Genomic DNA, 19,966 nt, shown 5'->3' with positions numbered 1-19,966 from the left:
TAAACTTGCATCCCAGGGTCTTACACTGTAATCTTTCCTATGGCATAGCAGAGAAACACTGCACTGGATAGAATCCTTTAGATCAGAGGAGGAGCTGTAAAATATAAGGAAGGAAAATATGACGATGAAGGAAGATGAGCTTGAGGAGCACATCTGGTGAACTCTGCAAAAATTTACTTTCCCAAGCAAGTCTTCTGTTTTTTTTTATTGAAAAGTATAAATGCTGGCTTAGGCTGGGCATGAAAACAGATAAGTTTTTTTTTAAGATGAGGAAAGAGTAAGCTCTTGAAATATATACATCTCTGTGTTAGTGTAGAGAGTACAAATAAGCCTATCAGTGCCTTCAATACAGAAAGAGTCCCCATTCCAGCCTGTTTCTGGTGTCCAAAAGATGGAGTCTGTAAAAAGACAAATGGTCAGCTCTTTAGTTATATTGGGATAAAAATTCCATTTTCCCTAAGAAAACTAATCCTAATGTTTCCCATGCATGGAACAAGTAGTGTTTCCTAAGTGACCCTTCCTGTGTGGTGCAGCAGGCTTGATAGTCCTTCCAAGACATGATTAGGCTCTCATTTCCTGACTGTAGATACAAAAGGGACACTGGAATATGTGAATCGGTTTTTGTCTTACAGGTTCAGATTCATTTTAGTTGTTATCACAGAGAGAGTTATTTTCCTGATTTAAAGACAGTTTTGTTTGGCCTGCTCTCATGTACATTCTTCTTTTTCGATAGACAAGGTCATTATTTCCTAGTCTGTCGTTCCCTCACAGTCCATGTTTGCTATTTTATCTACACCTATTTTTCACATATTAAGCCTAACTCTACCCAATCTCTCCTTAATATCTCTTCCTATAATTCTCCCTTTCTCTATTGTACACCATAAACTTCTGAAGGTAAATTATAAAAAGAACTGTGACCAATTGCCTTCATCCAATAACCAATTTTCCTTTAGACATTTAGTTGGGACTTGTGAATTGAATTTACTCCCATCTCTGTCTTTTGGGACAAAAGATCTTTCACATAAAATCATCATCACTCGTTTCTACTTTCCTTTATATCTTCCCCAGTGGCATTCTTCCATGACAGTAATCTGTATGACCTCTGTGCTTTGTGTATTTTCATGCTACTATTACAGTATGCAGACTTTGCTTTGGTCTCATTTAAGGTTGTCTGACATTCTCACTCTCTTTGTGTGGGGATATTAAAGTAATATTTCATTCAACTCTACCCCAGTTCATCTAGCACAGTGTCTTGGATGGAGAAAATGCTTAGATATTGCTGGGTTATATAAGCTCCAGAATTTAAAAAAAAATGGCAGTTCTAAATTCTAATCTTACTATAAAAGGAGTGAGTGTTTTCTTCCAGGTGATCATGAACAGCATTATTATCTTCACTTTAAATCATTATATTTGTTTATTTTCCTTTTGAGATAGGAACCTGTACTAAAAGACATATTTCCTATAAAGATTTTAGTGATGAGATGTATTTTTACAATGTAAATCCTCTAACCAAAAAAGCCTAAGAGAAAATATTCTCACTCATATATATATATATATATATATATATATATATATATATATATATATGTCTTGAACAGTATTTAACCTCTTACTTTAAAGTCTAACATATACCTTGATACTTGTGACATAATATGGTCACTGACTCTAATATCTAGAAGATTTTGGAGTTTTCATCAAATTTCTTTTTGTATGGATTTTTGAGGCAGTATTTCTCTGTGTAGCCTTGATTCTCTTAGAACTAGCTCTGTATATCAAGCTGGAATTGAATTTACAGAGATTGGCTTGTCTCTGCCTCCTAAATACTGAGATTAAAGACATGTGCTACCACTGCCTGACCAATTTTCCTTTTTAAATATTTACCAATATTTCTTCTCTTAAAAATATGCTGAATATCTTTCATCTTATGTCTTCTATTCCATGTGAAAAATTATCCACAACAGCCAGACTTTCATTTTGAAAAAGTGAGGTTGTTACATATACAGCAAGATTGAACAAAAGAGTAAGAGAGAAAGCTAGAGAATAAAATAGATCATCAATCACATTAGGTACTCGCACCATCCAGTAGAAATGAGCTGGGGAAGGTGTGTTAACCCAAATACTTGTGCTTCTGACAAAGACGGTCCTGGAGAGATGGTCTTTCTCTGGGTGAGTCTTCAAATTAGTCATTTCCACCACAGAAACCCTAAGATAAACATGAATTGGGGCTGCAATCCTAGAGCCATCTTCTTAGTAAATGGAAGCAGCATGCATAATTTAACACTATAGTATTTAATATAATTTCTTATATTCTTAGGTAAGATTTATCATATGTTTACGGATACACATTACAAATCAAATCTTACATTTATTGCATTAATTAGCTTTTGTGACATAGCCAACTTCTCTGCAGTTTGTGGCTTAAAACAATGATTTTATCTTAGTTCAATGTTCTTTCATTGAATGCAATATTATTTCAGTCTGGGTTACATTGTTTTAATTTCATGAGCCTTTCTTTTATCATAAATCATTGTTAGCTGGATTGTTGAAGACAGTCTCACTTACAGTGACTTTTGATGGAAAACTGAGAGCTAGCATCCATTCTCTTCCCTGTAGCCATTAATCCTTCAGACTTGCTTATCATACTCCCAGGTTTTCAAGTGCTACAGTAAAAGTCTTAATTTACAATATCTCTTTAAGCCTCAGCTTATATCACATTTATTATTCCAAAGAAACTTACATCCTCACCTAAACTCAGAAGGTGAGAAAATAACATTTCTCTTTTTTATTAATTCTTTGAGAATTTCATATAATGAATTTTTATAATGTTCACCTTCCCTACTAGATCTAGGAACTCCTTCTCGATCTTTCTCTGTTTCTCTCCCCATTCAACTTTGTGTCCTCATTATTTTAAACTCAAGTCCAATTTGTGTTGTCCAATTACCTTGAGTGTATTGGAATCCAAAGGATTCCAGCAGGGGTCACACCCTTAAATAGAACTGACCCTCTCTGTCCCAAAAGCTAACAGTTGCCAACAGCTCCTCAGTTAAATATGGAAATTCATACCCACTTCCCCTCTCTATGCTGAAATATTGTCTGACTTCATCATGCTATGGTCTTGTGCATACTATTACAATCTTTCTGATTTTGTATGTGCAACCTCTCTATTATGTCTCAAAAACACTATCCCTGAAAGTCACATTGAAAAGTAATGTTTCAGGGGTAAATCTCATTTGTTTTTCTGCACACAAATGATGTAACTTGTTATTCATCTCATTCCGTGTCACTTATCAAAAAGTAAACACATTCTCAAATTGTTTGCATATACTTTTGGCAAATATTTTTCTTTCAGTGCTTGTTTTTCTAGCAAGGTGCTCATTTGTGTACAAATTTTGCACACATTAGTTAATGAAATTGTTTGTGTATAACAGCATAAATTCTAAAATGTTTTCTTCAAGATTATCTTGCCTCTTAGTTTTGTGGTTTGAATATGACATGTATCTGAATCATTTACCCTTAACTGGTGACACTGTTCAGAAATGTTGTAGAACATTCAGAAGGTAGAGCCTTCAATGAGGAAGTATGTTATAGGGGGAAGACCTTGACTTTTATAGTCTACTCTTTGCTCTCTGACTTCTTACTACTGTGGCAATGTGACCATCTAGCCCACAACTCCTGTCTCCCATGCCTTCTCTTCTAAGGTCGATCTTTATTTCTCGATATACAAACCCAAATAAACTCTTCCTTTTTAAACTTGATTATTCATGTATTTTGTTTGTAGCAATGTATAAACTAATTAAAATTACCCTTTAAGCATTTATATTTCAATCTGAAAGAACAAATGGACAAATGATGACAAAGGAATATGCACAATGAGTCAAGGAGAAATAATTTAATGGGAAATATAAAAATAACACATACTTAGGAAGTTATTTTCCATAAATGCTCATGTGGGCATCTTAATTAAATTTAATGAGTCACAAGTGCATACATACAAACATAAATGGGTACACAGATGCTTCCCCACACAGAGACTTGAAAATTGGAGGGAAACTTCTTGGGATGAATAAAGATTTTTGTAGAAGAGTGAGGGGTATGAGAAAGAGTAATGGAAATGAACATGAGTAGAATTTATGATAAACATATATGTAACTCATTTTTGTATTGTGAGTTTCCTTCTGATAATGTATATTTAATACTTTATTTCTAACTTATCCTTTATTTTAGTGTATATTTAAAGGAGGTCAGAAGAGAATCCTGGTTCTCAAATATAATTTTAAAAGTGAATTTTAGAGGGATTTTTGTCTCAGTTATTCAGTCATCAAGTGAATGCAGTGATAGTTTCAGGGTTGAAGAATGCTAAAGCAGATAGTATATGTACAAACACATTGTTGCTTATACCAACTTTGGGGAAGGCTAATGATCACTTTCCACCATTTCTTTACTATTTCTACTTAACTCTGAAGTTTAAGCATCATTAATAACAGATTTTGAAAATGTTTGTATATTAAATTAGAGAAAATCACTAGGAGTGTTATACATCTGGCTAAGGCGATGTCTACAACTTCAAAAATCATAGTTGACTTCATCTTTGCTTGACAATATATTACTTACGATTTTTATAGCCAGTTGTAATTCTATATTTTTGACTTCTAGTTTTGAAAACCAGGAATATACAGCTTATCTACTTTGCTGTTTTTTGTGTTTACCTTTTCATAGTGAAAAAAAGTTGATTTTTTCCCCCACAAACTATATTATGCTACTTTCTCCTTTTATTTTTTGAAGTTCATTAACACTTTTTTTTTAGTTTTACACATTTGTTTTTGTATAAAGTCATGTAGTTTAAATCCCATTACACAAACGTGCATTCTCTCTCTCGTGTGGCTAAAAATCTGACTTTCTAGTTCACAGTGCTTCCTTTTAATTTATATGACCATTACCAAAATCTACTTCTGTCATGACCATATGACTTGTTTATAAACATATTTATGAAAAAATATTATGACCTGTAGGAGTTCTAGTACTTGACAGTTCTCACAGTCAGTTTTTCCTTCAGCAAATTGAAGCATGATTCCTTGGAACTTGCTGTAGAAAGACAATATAGTTTATAACATGTCTTCAATAGGCACCACCAACATATACATATATATAATTGTGTGTGTGTGTGTTTTATACATGTTACATGGATATATTCTGCCAGGTTTCAGTAGAGGATAGAGCATACCTTCAACAGCTAATACCAACATATATGTATGTATGTATACACATATACATATGTATATATGTATATGTATATTTATATCTACATAAATATATTAAAATATATACATTGTATATATTATAAATATATTTCTGAAGCATACCAGTCACTAGGGAAGCTGGGGCCTAAAGATTTCATGCTAGCAGTTACCCTGGACTACACAGTAAAACTCTGATGTTCCATTTTAATAAAATTATTACTTTTTATTATTAATTAAAGTACATTTAGACCTTATTATCCCATTACTTGGAGAAATTACCTCTCACTCAATCTGTTTTTAGTCAAAAGATGTTTTACCCGCTGCTGAATCTGTTTGGTCCTGATTCCATAAATGACTGGGTTGAGGGCAGGAGGGACGACTACATAGAGATTAGCCAGGAGTATATGAATATATTGAGGGATGTTATGACCAAAACGATGAGTGAGGAAGGAGAAAAGAGCAGGGCCAAAGAAGGCTAAGATGACACAGATATGGGAGCTACAAGTATTAAGAGCCTTCAGGCGAGCATCTTGAGAAGGAAGGTGGAAGACAGCATATAAGATCCTAGAATAGGAAACTATAATAAGAAGCACATCCAGAAACAAAATGAAAATATTCCCAAGACCATAGTAGACATTGACTCTGATGCTGGCACAGGCCAGTCGTGCAACACCCATGTGCTCACAGTAGGTATGTGGGATGATTCTATGACCACAGTAAGGCAGCCTCAGAAGGAGAAAAATGATGGAAATGATCATGCATAGGCTTCTTATAACCACCACCACAGCAATCACAGCAATGATTCTGTTGGTTAGGATCATAGTGTATCTGAGAGGGTTGCAAATAGCCACATAACGATCAAAGCCCATGGCAAGGAGTACGATGCTCTCCATGACTGTGAAGAAATGGATAAAAAAGACTTGAGCAATACAACAACCAAAGCACAGCTCCTGGAGGCTGAACCAGAAGATGCCCAACATCTTAGGGATGGTAGCAGTAGAGAGACTTAGGTCAATCATAGACAGCATCGCCAGAAAGTAGAACATTGGTTGGTGAAGACTCCTGTCAGTCCATATGACAAAAAGAATGATAAGGTTTCCAACAAGGGCGATCAGATACACAACACAGAAGGGAAAGCCTAGCCAGAACTGTGCAGCTTCCAGTCCTGGAATCCCCAGCAACAGGAAGGAAAGAGGGTGGGCCTCAGTGACATTGGGAATTGGCATTCTTCTGCAGACTGATGCTGGGCATGGTCTAAAGGCTGTTGTCAGTTTCCATGGGACAGTTCATGCAGGCTTAATCGAGATCTACAAAAATTTAAAGAGTCTTCAAATACTGTGTTGATATTAAAAATATATTTATTTCAATGCCTTTTCCCCAATACCTCAGCTCTGTATGAATAATCCTAGTAACACTGCTCACCTTCACCAAAAGTGTATGAAGGTGAGATGCTAGATATGCCCTGCACTATGTTCTTAAAGTTGGTGTTTAGCATAAAGAAGGATGTGAACTCCCTCTTTTCAAGAGCTAGATATTAGGAGGGACCAATTAAAACTGATAAGTACCACAATAGGCATCATTAGTTTGATATCAACTTGAAAAACGTTGGATCTATCATTATTACTTACGCTGTTTCACAGTTATAATTTGATTACATAAATTTTACTGCATCTGGTTGTATGGAGAAGAGATGTTTTAGTAAGTTAAACCACTTCTCAGCACTTCTGTTTATGTTAATAAACAGAAGGGTCAAGCTTTCAAAACAAGTGGAAACTAATGTGACAAAGTGACATAATCTATATCCGTCTTTGTAAATTTGTTATTAGAAGCAGTACAAAGAGAGAGGGGCAAGTATGGGTATGAGAAAGAATAGTTTTATACAAAATTTCCCCAAAGAAAAAAACCTGCATGATTTAGATTACAATATTTTAAAGCTTTTATAAAGCTATGATAATTTTAACAGTGAATAAATTTTAAAAGTTAATTATAACTGAATAAATTAAAACTCAGAAAAAGACAGTGGAACTGAATTCAGAGTCTACAAGCAGACACACATATCTTATATGATCTGACTGTTTAAAGATAGTTTCAGTTTAAGAATTTAACATGGGTTAGCAAAAGAAAATGGTGACCGATGAAACATCATCCCCATCTGAAATTGCTTTATGAAAGCCTGTTGACTTCTAGTTGAATATATGTAGAATCAATTTGATCATCAGCCTGGAGCTAAAGTGCAGAGTTTTAGAGCACAAATATCATGTCTACCTTAACGTCTGATATCTTTATTCTTAGGTTTCCCAAACTATCCTCCTCTCAAGAACTTACTAGAGGGACTCATAAAAATCATTCAAAGCTATTATGTTCAGTCATGCAGTTTCTTACTGGAAAAGGAATATAATTAGATCCAGAAAGATAGGCTTAGGAAAGTCTCTGAGCTTTACAAATGTGAGGTAACCAATATCTTTTCATGGAGTTGGAATGAACTAACCACTTGACATTGTGTGACAATATGCATGGAGTATATTACTATCTAGAGAAAGATACTGAGGCATTTTTATTGAGGTTTCATTATATAAGCATGACTGCTTTATTAGACTGATATAGCATCGTATTTGATCCTTTTCATGTTGACTAATGCCACTTGATCAAAATAATCTCCAAACAAGTTCATGTTCTTGGTCAGTTTCCTCTAAGTGTTTTTTTTTTTTTTTTTTTTTTTTTTTTTTTAAATTTCTTTGAGAAATTCATTCAGTGTATTTTTGATTCTATGACCTGGCTGCATCCTACAGTTACGCATGTCATTTCCAATTTCACTTTGAACAAATTCATGGAGATTAGCCCCTGGAAGCACAAACTAATAAAGAGTTGCACTCTTTGTGCAAATAGAAGTTCTTTAAGTTTGCTACCTTACTTCCCAAAGAACTTGTTGCTGCTGCCGTATCTGAGCTTTGTATCTCATGCCTCATCTTCTCATCTTGTACTTAACTCTAAACTTTAATAACCATACTTGATTTTAAATTAATGCCCTCAAAATATGAAAATCAAGAGAAGCAAAACTGCTAATTTTATGTTGTGTTCTTTCTTTGTCAAAGTATTATGAACTCAATATAAAGACTCAAAATATATTGCTGTGTATTTTACTTATTATGACCTTTTTCTTTGTATATCACTTATGTCACTAAAAAGACAGCAAATGTAGGAAAACTAATACGATTAAAGAACATTTAGTGCTGTTAGACTATGACACAGAATTAAATACTGATTCTGCTCTCAGTTTACTGAGTGTAGACATATTATATCAGGCCCCGAGTTTCTGTTTCATGTAAATAAATGCACAGTAGTGTTTAATCCTGAGTTGAATAAGTCAAATTATGTACGTTTGAAATATCATAGATATAAAATAATTTTTCCAAATGTTTTCCAATGTTTTTCCTATTAACATCTGTCTATAGCATTAATATGTAACATCAGGTTCACTGATTTCATGTATTTTCACCCATGAATAGTTGTGTACTCTTTTTTAATTATATTTTTATTCTTCAAAAGTTCCAATAATTTTCTAAATCTTGACTCAATTTTTGAGAACCTAAATTCTAAGCATATTGCAAAGACTTACCAAGATTCCTTTCTTTCTTTGAGAGCCATGACAGTTGTGTATTCAGTTTAAAAATACAGATATGTGGCTTAAAATGAGCCTTTAATATATCTTTAGAGATATCAATGAAGCGTGTGTGTGTGTGTGTGTGTGTGTGTGTGTTCTCAAGCTCTGGAGCCTATGGTTAGCAATAACATCTCCAGATGCCAGAGTTCTTTTAATAACCTGAACAGTAATTCCCTTTAGTCATTGCATCAGGTGAATAGTCACTCTTGCTAATCTCAGTAAACAATTTCCCTGTATTTGATTTTAATCCTGGCTTTTTGTTGTTTCATATATTGTGATTTTTTTTGACAAGTCCCACCCATTTTATCTTTATTTTCTTTCTCCTTTCCCAGCCCCCATTCATCCAGCTTATGTGTTGCTTACTCTACTCACTTTGGGCTCTATTGGGAATTTATGCAAGTGGTAGCATTTCCATTCTTAGAAAATATGTATTTCATAAAGGGAGGGAGGAAGAGGCAACTGGGATCGACATGTAAAATAATAAATTTAAAAAAAAAATGCTTTGACTCCAAAATTTAAGTTGAAGGTCAAGTTACAGGGGAAAAGGATTTCTATTTCTGTTTCCACAGAAAATGAAAAGATGTGGATTCCTTCCAGACTAATGTGGTTTGATCACACCAGACCACCTGGAACAGAGTACAAGGTGATCCTACATTCAAAACAGCTGGGCAAAGCAGCCTTACAGACTACAGCCAGGATTTCTGAATCTTCTTCGAATCCCCTGTGACAGCGCCCCTTACCAGCAGGAAGTAGTTTGGAAAGAACAACTCCCAAATTCCCAAATATTGTGTATAAATGTTTGTTTTCATTTAATTGGACTTTGTTATATAAAATAAAATAAATTAATAAATATATATATATAATTTTTTCTTATTTTACATATTGATCCCAGTTTCTACTCCCTCCCTTCCATGTTTCCCTCCCTCCCTCCCGAACCCCCCCCCCCTGCACTCTACAGGGAGAGTGATGCCTTCCAGGAGAGATCATCAAAATCTTTCAAGAAAAATATAATAATTAAAAATTTATAGCCAAAAATTAAAAGAGATAAGATATTGCTAAGATATCAGATAGTCTTCTGAAAACTATTCAAGCAACATTGGGATATTTTGTCAAGGTAGATAGTTATTATACCAATGGATACATAAATTTCCCTTTTCTCATTTTCTACTAATTCTTTGAGACTCTCATAAAATGCTTTTTGTCACATTCACCCTTCTTCCCAGTTCTCCAAATCCACCCAGTTCCCTACCCGAAAGTCATCAATAACATTTGGTGATGCCCATATATTCCTGGATCTGTAGCCTTTTCCTAGAGCATTGCCAACTACCAGTAGCATATTCTGTCACATGTGGGAAAATAGACTGAAAGAAACCATCTTCAGTAAAATGAGCCATGCACAGAAAAACACTATAAGGTCTCAGCTAAGTAATTCCTATAATGAGAAAATATAATGCTAGTGAGAAGAGGCCATGGTATGAGTGAGGTTAGGAAATAAAGATAAAGGGGGTGGGTATGTTTTGGAGATCATTTTGAATAGAGCTGTATCTGTCATAAAAATGACATGGTTGACCTGAAAAAAAATACATCTTATTGCTCTCTTGACAAATCTCAGGTAAGTGACTTGTTAATTACTTCAATTTCATCATTTTATAATATATACTATCATTGAAGCATTGTTCATTACTCTAAATATGTAGACTCCTCAGTTGTCATTATACTTCATTGAGCCTGGCAAAAATAAAACAAAGTTTGTCCCCTTAAAAAGTTAGAGCTACCAATCTTTATTATTGTTTATAATATTTGACACTGATAAGTTCTTCCATCATTTTTCAAGGAATTCTCTTGACAAGAGTTCAATTTGGGTACCTTTCAGAGCCTCTTCTTTGTTTTCTATGTTTGGAACCATATGTTTGTGTCATACTTCACTAAATTCTGCTTTTCTTTACTATGACTCCCTTCTTACTTTTGTTATGCTTATTTTTGCTGTTTCTCTGATTAATTTCAATGGCTACTTAACCCACTGTCAGTGTTTCTGTTAATGTACAGGCAGTCCTTTTGACACAGCTGTTGGTGCATCAGAGCATTTTTTCACAGAAGAAACTCTTCTTTAATATCTAGTGTGCAGATGTCTGTCATCAGTGAGATGCACAAGATAAAACAGGCTCTATCACAGAAACACAGTTTTGGAAAATGTATTTATCTATCCATAAGCAAAAAAAAAAAAAACCCAAAAACAAAAAACAAGATAAAACAAAAACCCCACAGGAGTAAAAGTTCTCTGTGAAAGGGGGAATAGGGGAACAGAGAATGAATAGGGAAGATAACAGCAAGAATCCCAGAAATGTACAAGGAGGTTAAAGTTTAACTTAAAATCATAAGTCAAACACATTCTATTGGTGCAAATAAAGGAATAGGTCTTTAGGAAGAAGCAAAGGAGCAGCACTACATGAGGCCCTTGCCCTCACATCCTGTATATACAAAAAGTGAACGAGAGGAAGAATTCTCCAGAGTCTGCACACTGCTCTCAGTGAAGGTTCCCATGATACTGTGGTTGTATTCTTAGGAGAATCAGGCCTATGAAAAGAATGAAAATTAATTCTGCTCAACAAACAAATAGTGTGGCCCAGGATTAGCCTAGCTGATGTTTCATAGAGATTTAGAAACCAAGGTAAGTCATGTCATTCTTAGACTGTGAAAAAAATATCAAGGGGAACAGAGAAAGGGTGTCTGCGTGGCTAGATTGAAGTGATGGAGTAAAGGTGAATGTGTAGTCACCAAATGCAGAAAAATTACACATCCATGCAGACTCCAAGGCTGTACCTTCCCTACATATACTTTTTGTGTGACCATACAGATTCTTATACTTAAAACTAAGGAGGAAAAATCAGAAGATGACATTGCACCAGTATATCCATTTTTTAAATTTTTATTTGTGATGCCATGTAAGTTTACACATGTCTGAACTTCAAGAAGAGACAGTGTTTCTCTGTTTTCAAGATGCATCAAGGGGTTCTAAAAACATGTTTTTGAATTAGTGAATTTATGAATAAGTGAATCATGAAGAATGACTCTTTATAGTAGACATTTATGAAATAGGACCGAGAAAATGGAGGGGAAACTGAGAAAGAACATGGATTTTATGCTAGACAGTTGGCCATGGGGTTTCAGAATTAGAGAAAGGGAAGTCCATGTGCTTATTTTTCCTATGCTTCTGAGCAGATGTGTGGGGTGTGAGACCATGATGCTTTCCTGAGAGCCCATGGACATAAGGTTCTTTCTATGGTAGGTAACCTCAATGCTGTTCTTATTTTCTGCTCTCCAGAGCCACTGCTGATGACCTGGGCACTGGCTGGTCAGCCTATGAGTCTCACTGAGATAAATAAAAGGACCACACATTCCTTTTTTACATATTAATTAGTCAGTGTGATTCCACTTTCCCCACTTTGATCTTAATCTTTATCTAGAACAAAATGCCTTTTCTTCTTTACCTGGGGTGTTTTGAAATGGGCAGTACTTCAGAAGAGATAGCTCAGTTGGCAAAGCACTTGCCTTCTAATCATGAGGAACAGAATTTGATCATCCACAACCAACATAAACAGCTGGGCATGTTTGGCACATAGCTGTAGTCCTAGGCTGAGGAGGTGGAGACAGGTGGATCCCCGAGGCCTGTTGGCCAACCACCTTAGCCTGGTAGATGAGCTCTAAGTCAATGAGAGAATTGTTATTAAAATAAAATAAAGATAAAATGAAATGAAATGAGTAATATATGTTACTTGAGGAAAAACATGTGAGGTTTATATATGCGTATGCATAAACAATCATGCCCACCCTCACATATATTCGTGTGTATGTTCACAGGCATGCAATTCCACTCCCAAAGTTCCAGTCTTCTTGTTGGATTTCTTCTTAATCCCTTATATTCCTTATAGTACTCTGTGTATACATCTACCATAATGTTTTCAGGATAAGTTAAAAATGTCCTGTTTGTAGTTTTACATTTCTTGCCACAAACTGTTATGTCTGAAGGGAGTGTATGACAACTTTTACCTAAATTTGTGTTGCTTTATCTAATTGACACAAGTATTTGTAGAATCCCTATAAATACATGATGGAATGAATTGTGAAAATGCTTCTGAAACTGTAATACCGTGTATGCACTCAGCAAATGAAGAATAGAGCTATAATCTTATGTCAGATACCTTCATGTACCAATTTTAAGAGCTTAAGTTTGATTTGCCCTAGTATTATCATCCTAGAAGACACATGTGCATACACATAAATAGTCTTCCTCAAACCATTTCTAAAATTGTCAAATTATTTTTCATCTCATCTATGTTTTATAGGCTTAAAATGGGTACCACTATGAAGGCATGTGGATCATCATAAGTTTAATCTAAGAGACACTAGTATCCTTAAGTATTTTTACAAGTCCGATGTAGAACTCTATATTTTTATTTACTTTAATTTTTTTCATACAATGTATTTTGGTCACATTCTTTCTCTTCTCCCACTCCTTCCAAAATTCCCCTTATCCTCCCACATCAACTGCACCCCAAGACTGGTTACATTCATAAACATCTCTAATAGATACCTTATATTTTTGTAACAGTTGAGTGTTGTTAAATCTGAATATATTTTATGTATCATTATACATAACACAATTACTTTTACATTATTAGTGCAAAATGTTTTGTAAATAAGTGTGCAGCAATGAGCTTCATACTTGTTTTCTTCAGATGTTTAATTTATTACTTGTTCAAAATTTACTATCATGGCACTGGAATAGAATCAAAGAAAGAACTAAATGGGAAATATCTTGAGTACTTTAGTCTCTCTCTTTCTCTCTCTCTCTCTCTCTCTACACACACACACACACACACACACACACACACACATTAGAAATGTATTGAGAAATTGGGTAGTCTCTCTTTCAATAGGTGGTCCGTATTTGGACAGTTTCTTTACTGGATACATTTGTTTATCCACTGACTAAATGTAAGCTTTGCCTATATTAATAAATCTTTCAGTTCATATTTTCATTATAGCTACAAAAGACCAAAATGATCTTTGTAAAGTATTATTTTTCCCTTTGTTTTTATCTATTTTCCAAAGCTGGTGAGGCTTGTAATAGAGTTATAATATATATGAATGATACATTTCCAATAATATAAACTAAAATACCTATAGTTTCATCTCTTCATCTACCTATGAAAATATTGAGATCTACATGACACGACTTTTTCATGCAACAAAACAAAAGAAGGTAAGTTGTTTATGCCACTCTTAGAGCCAGACCACCTTATTACATAACACCACATGCAGATAACATTATACACATCACATTTCCCAGATAGGGAAAGGTCAATATAACAAATGCATGAGCAATTCTTATGGTTATTAAGCAAATGGATATGTAACACTACCTTGTACACCCACTTTGGACCGTCATCCTCCCCACATATTTCTGGTCACACCGAAGTTTACATTACATGAGTTCAGTGTAGTAATGATGGCTCTATACCTGATGCTTTGTGAAATTCAGGAGACTTACACATGAAACAAAAAGCATTTTTATCTATTTCTACAAATATTAATAGAAGATTAAAACATTATTTTTATATTTAACCAGGAATGAAGATAAAGGACTAAGTTGGCAAGAATCATATTAGTCACACACCAAAATTCAGCTGTATCAAGCATAGCATCTATCCATGACTGAAAGAATGTCTATGTCTAATGACTCACAAGTCCATCCTTCCTCATTCCTCCTCCTGGGCATCCCAGAGTTAGAAGATGCACACATCTGGATTGGATTGCCCTTTTGTTTTCTCTATCTCATTGCAATACTGGGGAATGCTGGTGTTTTATTTGTCGTCCAAACTGAACATAGTCTTCATGAGCCCATGTACTACTTCCTAGCCATGTTGGATTCCATTGACCTGGGTCTGACCACTACCACCATACCCAAAATGCTGGGCATCTTCTGGTTCAGTCTCAGGGAAATATCTTTTGTAGGCTGCCTTTCCCAGATGTTCTTCATTCACTTCTTCACTGTCATGGAAAGCATTATGTTGTTGGCCATGGGTTTTGACCGCTACATTGCCATTTGCAAGCCCCTTCAATATACTGCCATCCTCACCAACAAAGTCATTGGTGTCATCGCAGGTATTGCTGTCCTGCGAAGTCTATACATGGTTGTTCCACTGGTGTTTCTCCTCCTGAGGCTGCCCTATTGTGGGCACCACATAATCCCTCATACCTACTGTGAGCATATGGGCATTGCTCGCCTAGCTTGTGCTAGCATCAAAGCCAACATCATGTTTGGTCTTAGCAACATTGTTCTCTTGTTACTGGATGTGGTTCTTATTATTCTTTCCTATGTCAGGATCCTCTATGCAGTGTTCTGCCTGCCCTCTCGAGAGGCCAGGCTCAAAGCTCTCAATACCTGTGGCTCTCACATAGGTGTTATCTTAACCTTTTTTATACCAGCATTTTTCTCTTTCTTGACACATCGTTTTGGCCATAATGTGCCCCAGTATATCCACATTTTCTTGGCTAATCTCTATGTGGTTGTCCCACCAGCCCTTAATCCTGTGATCTATGGGGTAAGGACCAAAGAGATTCGGGAACGAGTGTTGAGGATTTTCTTCCAGAAAGATCACTAACCAATTGCAGTTAGGAGAGTTTGTTCCAGAATTTCATCTCGTGTTGTTGAAAGTAGTTATTTTTGTTTTTAGTCCATTGAAAATTGGAAAAGAGACATAAATATTGTGACCAAAATTTCACTTGAGTGTGAATCAAATATCTTGTACTTATGAAACTATTTTTGTAAGTATTTCATTAATATTGCTGGATAATGCAAATGGTTCTGTATATAGGACAGTTTCCTCTTTTGCAGTGGATATATTTATTTTCAGTAAAGCTAAGTGATCTATTTAAATTTCATCTTTAGCAGGAAGTACTAATTAAGGCCAAATGAGATTCCTTCAGCTATGATTTTCTTTCATCTAAGATTTTGCAGAATTTAATACAATGAAGAATAAGCTTGATTACTGCAGAGCCATTATGGATAAATTAAGTGGCTTCCAGGATGGTGATATAATATTGATAACAATGATAACAACTTGATCAAATATAGCATGGAATCAGCATACTACAAATATATCATATGCTCAAAGACATTGATCAGAATGTGCATTCATCCATTATATTTACTGTAATCTTACTTAGTTGTTAATGTAATTTTCTCATGCAGATAGAGAAGCAAGCAGAGATATTAGAAGTTAATACAGTGGAAAATGGTGACAATGTAACTTTGATATAGCATGAAATATAAACTCATAAATAAGTAGTTTTATTTGTTGAATGAGTAGTATTTATGATGCATTTAATACAAATTATATGATGCATGTTAATAATACATATATATAGTGTACAATATTTATATTACACACAGATTATACATATGCATGTAAGTAAACAGTTTTCAAGTACCACATGTGATTTTTCTTTGAGCAGTAGAATGATGAAGACAGTATATTATGCAATTACTTTCATAGGAAAATAAGAAATGCTAAGTTTAAAAGTAGTGTATATGAAGGTTTATTTCTGAAGATTTAGAAGGTCTCAGAATGGATAGGACAAAGGCACATGAAGTTCCACCCCCAAAGCTAGTGATACAAATGATTGCCTCTAGAGGTGGGAGAATAAGTTTTCTTCAGGGATGTGGGTCCTGAAATACTACTCATGGAACTGAAGATGACTCTACACCTGTGCACATGTAAGCAATGCTTAGTGGACTCAATGTGCTGAGAGAGATAGACAGAGAGAACAAAAACATGAAGTTCTTGGGAGTGATGTGGTGGGGGATAGAGAAAGAATTGGATGGGATGAAATGGGTCATGGTTTGACCAAAACATGTTATATGCATGTATGAAATTCTCAAACAATAAAAATAAAATTGCAGAAAAATGCCAGGAAGAAAAAAATTTAAGTTACTTATGTATTTCCATACTTCATTTAACATAAATGTTTAGAAAGTACAATTTAGAAATACAAATGAGAATTTAAAATTAACTTGGAGAAACATGTTTTTAGGAAAAAGGCCTTTAAAAATATGCATTGCTATAATCAGGACAGAATTACTCAGCAGACACATTCTTGATCTCAGAATAGCTTGGTTAATGTACACAAAATCTGCACAAGAGTGGGCCTGTCAATATCCTGCCATGAGGAAGTGGCATGAAATCCCACCTTTCTCTGAGAACTTACAGACAGATAATGGTAGCCAGGAGGAACTAGGTATCTAAGACTCGTGAGACTTGACTCTTCCTTGAGCATCAACAAGCAGTCACAGGTCACTAGGGGAGGGAGACATGTAACTACTGGTAAGGAGTCTAGGCTTTTGCAAGTTATCTCCCACCCTGGATCCTGTGACAAATGTTACTGAAATGTTATGAACTACAAAAAAATGGAAAGAAAAGGATGAAAGTCCTAAGAAAAAAGCCAAGAAGGGAATCAGTGAGAGTGGATAGAGGGGAAAAGGCAATGGGCAGTGGATATGATATAAATTCATTACACACATAAATGAAAGTGTCATGATGAAATCTATTATTATTTATAATTAATATTTGATGATAAAAGAAGACTGCTGAAAAAAATAACTGAAAAAGGCCAAAAGATTATGCTGCAGAATCCACAGTGGCACATCAAGGAAAGAATAAAGCAATACGAATGGATACCACATTGAACTTCATTGTCCTCCTATTTATTTTCTTTACATACTTCTTTATTATTTTTATTTTAAAATGTTTAGTATGTAAACAAAGACTGCATACAGTAAAGGTATACAGAATGATCATTTGGCATATGTATACTTTATTGAGTTGATCTGTGTATCTTGCAAAATTTATACTGTTCATTGATTCCTAGAATATGTTCATCTCATAAGTGAAGGTTTTGTCCTCTGATCAGTATCTTCATGGTGGCTCTCTTCTCAGCTGGGGTAAACACTGTTCTGCTTTTTGCTTAATGAGGTCAGTGGTCTTACAGTCTACAGGCAAAGGAGATCATATAATATGATTCAACACACTAACAGCAGTAGCAATGTTTGTTACTCAGCATAATCTAGCCAGTTCTGACTGATCCCATTTGTATAGACTGATACTATACCCATAGACTCATAGCTGCCTGAATCCCCTTCTTTTGTTCTCTCTCCTCTTTCTCCTCTCTCTTTCTGTATGTATATTCATATGTATGTATATATTAATGCATATATATATGTATATATATGCGTGTTATACATACTCAACATCTATAAAGATGACACCAGTTTTGGAAATAATTATTGTTTTTGTCTCTGCTCAGATGTGATTATAGAAGCAGCTACTGTTTTTATTTTACTTAATCACTGTTGATATGTCAGTGTAGCTGACAACCACTGAAATTGCTTTTGTGCGCATAAGCAAATAAGGCCCAGGGGAAATGGTTTGTTTGTGGAGTGCTTACCTTGAAAGCTTGAAGATTTGAATTAGAGGTCCAGAACCCAGGTAAAAAGCAGGGAGAGTGGTACATGCTTGCAATCTCTGTGTTGTGGAATTTCAGTGTTGTGGAAGCATCAACAGGCAGGTTCCTAGCCTACTTGGTGAGCTTTATTCCAGTGAGAAACTCTGTTTAAAAAAAATGTTTACACACAACTTCTCACACATACAAACACACACTAAATAAAGCCAGACTTCATGACTCCATACATCTCCAGTTAAGCACAGTATTATATTATTCTGGTGACAGTTCGAATAGTGAATTTTTATCTGAATTTGTAGTTTTATTGTGAATTTTCTTCTAAAGGAGGTGGAATTCTTAGAAAATGTACTGGTTCTTTTTTATTTAAATTTTCTTGCATTTTATATACCAACCACAGTTCCCCCTCCCCTCCAGTTTCCTCCCTACCCCCAACCCCCGCCCCATCTACTCCTCAGAAAGGGTAAGGCATCCCATGGGGAGTTAACAAGGTCTGGTGTATCAAGTTGAGGCAGGACCAAGTTTTTCCACTGTATTGAGACTGAACAAGGTATCCCTCCATAGGGAATGGGCTCCCAAAAGCCAGTTCATGCACTAGGGTTAAATCCTGGTCCCATTGCCAGTGGCTCCACAGACTGCTCAAGCCACAGTACTGTCAGTAACATATTCAGAGGGCCTAGTTCAGTCCTATGCAGGTTCTCCAGCTGTCAGCCCAGGGTCAGTGAGCTCCCTCTAGCTCAGGTCAGCTGTCCCTCTGTGTTTCTCCATCTTGATTTTAATGCCTTTGGTCATATAATCCCTCCTCCCTCTCTTCAACTGGACTCCAGGAGGTCAGCCAGTGCTAAGCTGTGGATCTCTACATCTGCTTCTATAAGTTACTGGATGAAGGTTCTATGATGACAATTAGATGTCCTGCAACTGAAGAATACATAAAGAAAATGTGGCATATTTACACAAAGGAGTACTACTACTCAGCAGGAAAAAGCAAAACAAACAAACAAACAGAAACAAAAAAACAATGACATCTTGAAACTTGCAGGCAAATGGATAGAACAAAAAAGAAAGAAAGAAAAACACAATACACCCTGAGTGAGGTAACCCAGACAGACAAACATGGTATATACTCACTCATAAGTGGATATAGGACACATTTAAAGAAATAGAAAAAAGGATAGCCAGGCTACAATCCATACACAACCAATGAGAAGCTAAGAAATAAGGAGAACCCTAAGAGATACATGCATGAATATTCCTTGGAAGCAGAAATAGATAAGATCTGAATAAATTGAGAGTAGGGGAAAGGGAGAAGTGAGGATCAATCAAGGGGAGGAGAACATGAGTTTATGGTATTGGTTGAATTGGGGGGAGGAACAGTGATGGAGAACAAGGAAAGAGATATCTTGATAGAGGGAGATATTATGGTGTTAGAGAGAAATGTGGTGCTGTGGAAATCCCCAGAAATCCACAAGGATGACCCCAGCTAAGACTCCTAGCAATAGAAGAAAGAGTGCCCTAACATGCCTTTCTCTGTAACAGATTGAGGACCACA

At 35.4% G+C, this 19,966-nt stretch overlaps 2 protein-coding genes across 2 annotated transcripts; one reads left to right on the top strand and one right to left on the bottom strand.

Moving 5' to 3' along the window:
- Window positions 1–5,512: 5,512 nt before the first annotated feature.
- Window positions 5,513–6,488, bottom strand: LOC127227609 (olfactory receptor 52E8-like). Its single transcript, XM_051191987.1, is given in 2 exon segments — window positions 5,513–6,451; window positions 6,453–6,488. Coding segments are annotated over 2 exon segments (975 nt in total).
- An 8,121-nt stretch (window positions 6,489–14,609) lies between these two features.
- Window positions 14,610–15,563, top strand: LOC127227675 (olfactory receptor 52E8). The gene has a single exon (XM_051192031.1). The coding sequence runs from the start codon at window positions 14,610–14,612 to the stop codon at window positions 15,561–15,563; it is 954 nt and encodes a 317-aa protein (XP_051047988.1).
- The last annotated feature ends 4,403 nt before the right edge of the window (window positions 15,564–19,966 follow it).

The sequence above is a fragment of the Phodopus roborovskii genome, unplaced genomic scaffold, assembly GCF_943737965.1.
Source record: "Phodopus roborovskii unplaced genomic scaffold, PHOROB, whole genome shotgun sequence".
NCBI lineage: Eukaryota > Metazoa > Chordata > Mammalia > Rodentia > Cricetidae > Phodopus > Phodopus roborovskii.
Note: the sequence above shows the minus strand (reverse complement) of the source record. Positions and strands in the feature narration are given on the sequence as shown.

Bases quoted from the DNA above. Each gene is read 5' to 3' on its own strand.
- LOC127227675 (XM_051192031.1), top strand. From the start codon at position 14,610: ATGACTGAAAGAATGTCTATGTCTAATGACTCACAAGTCCATCCTTCC.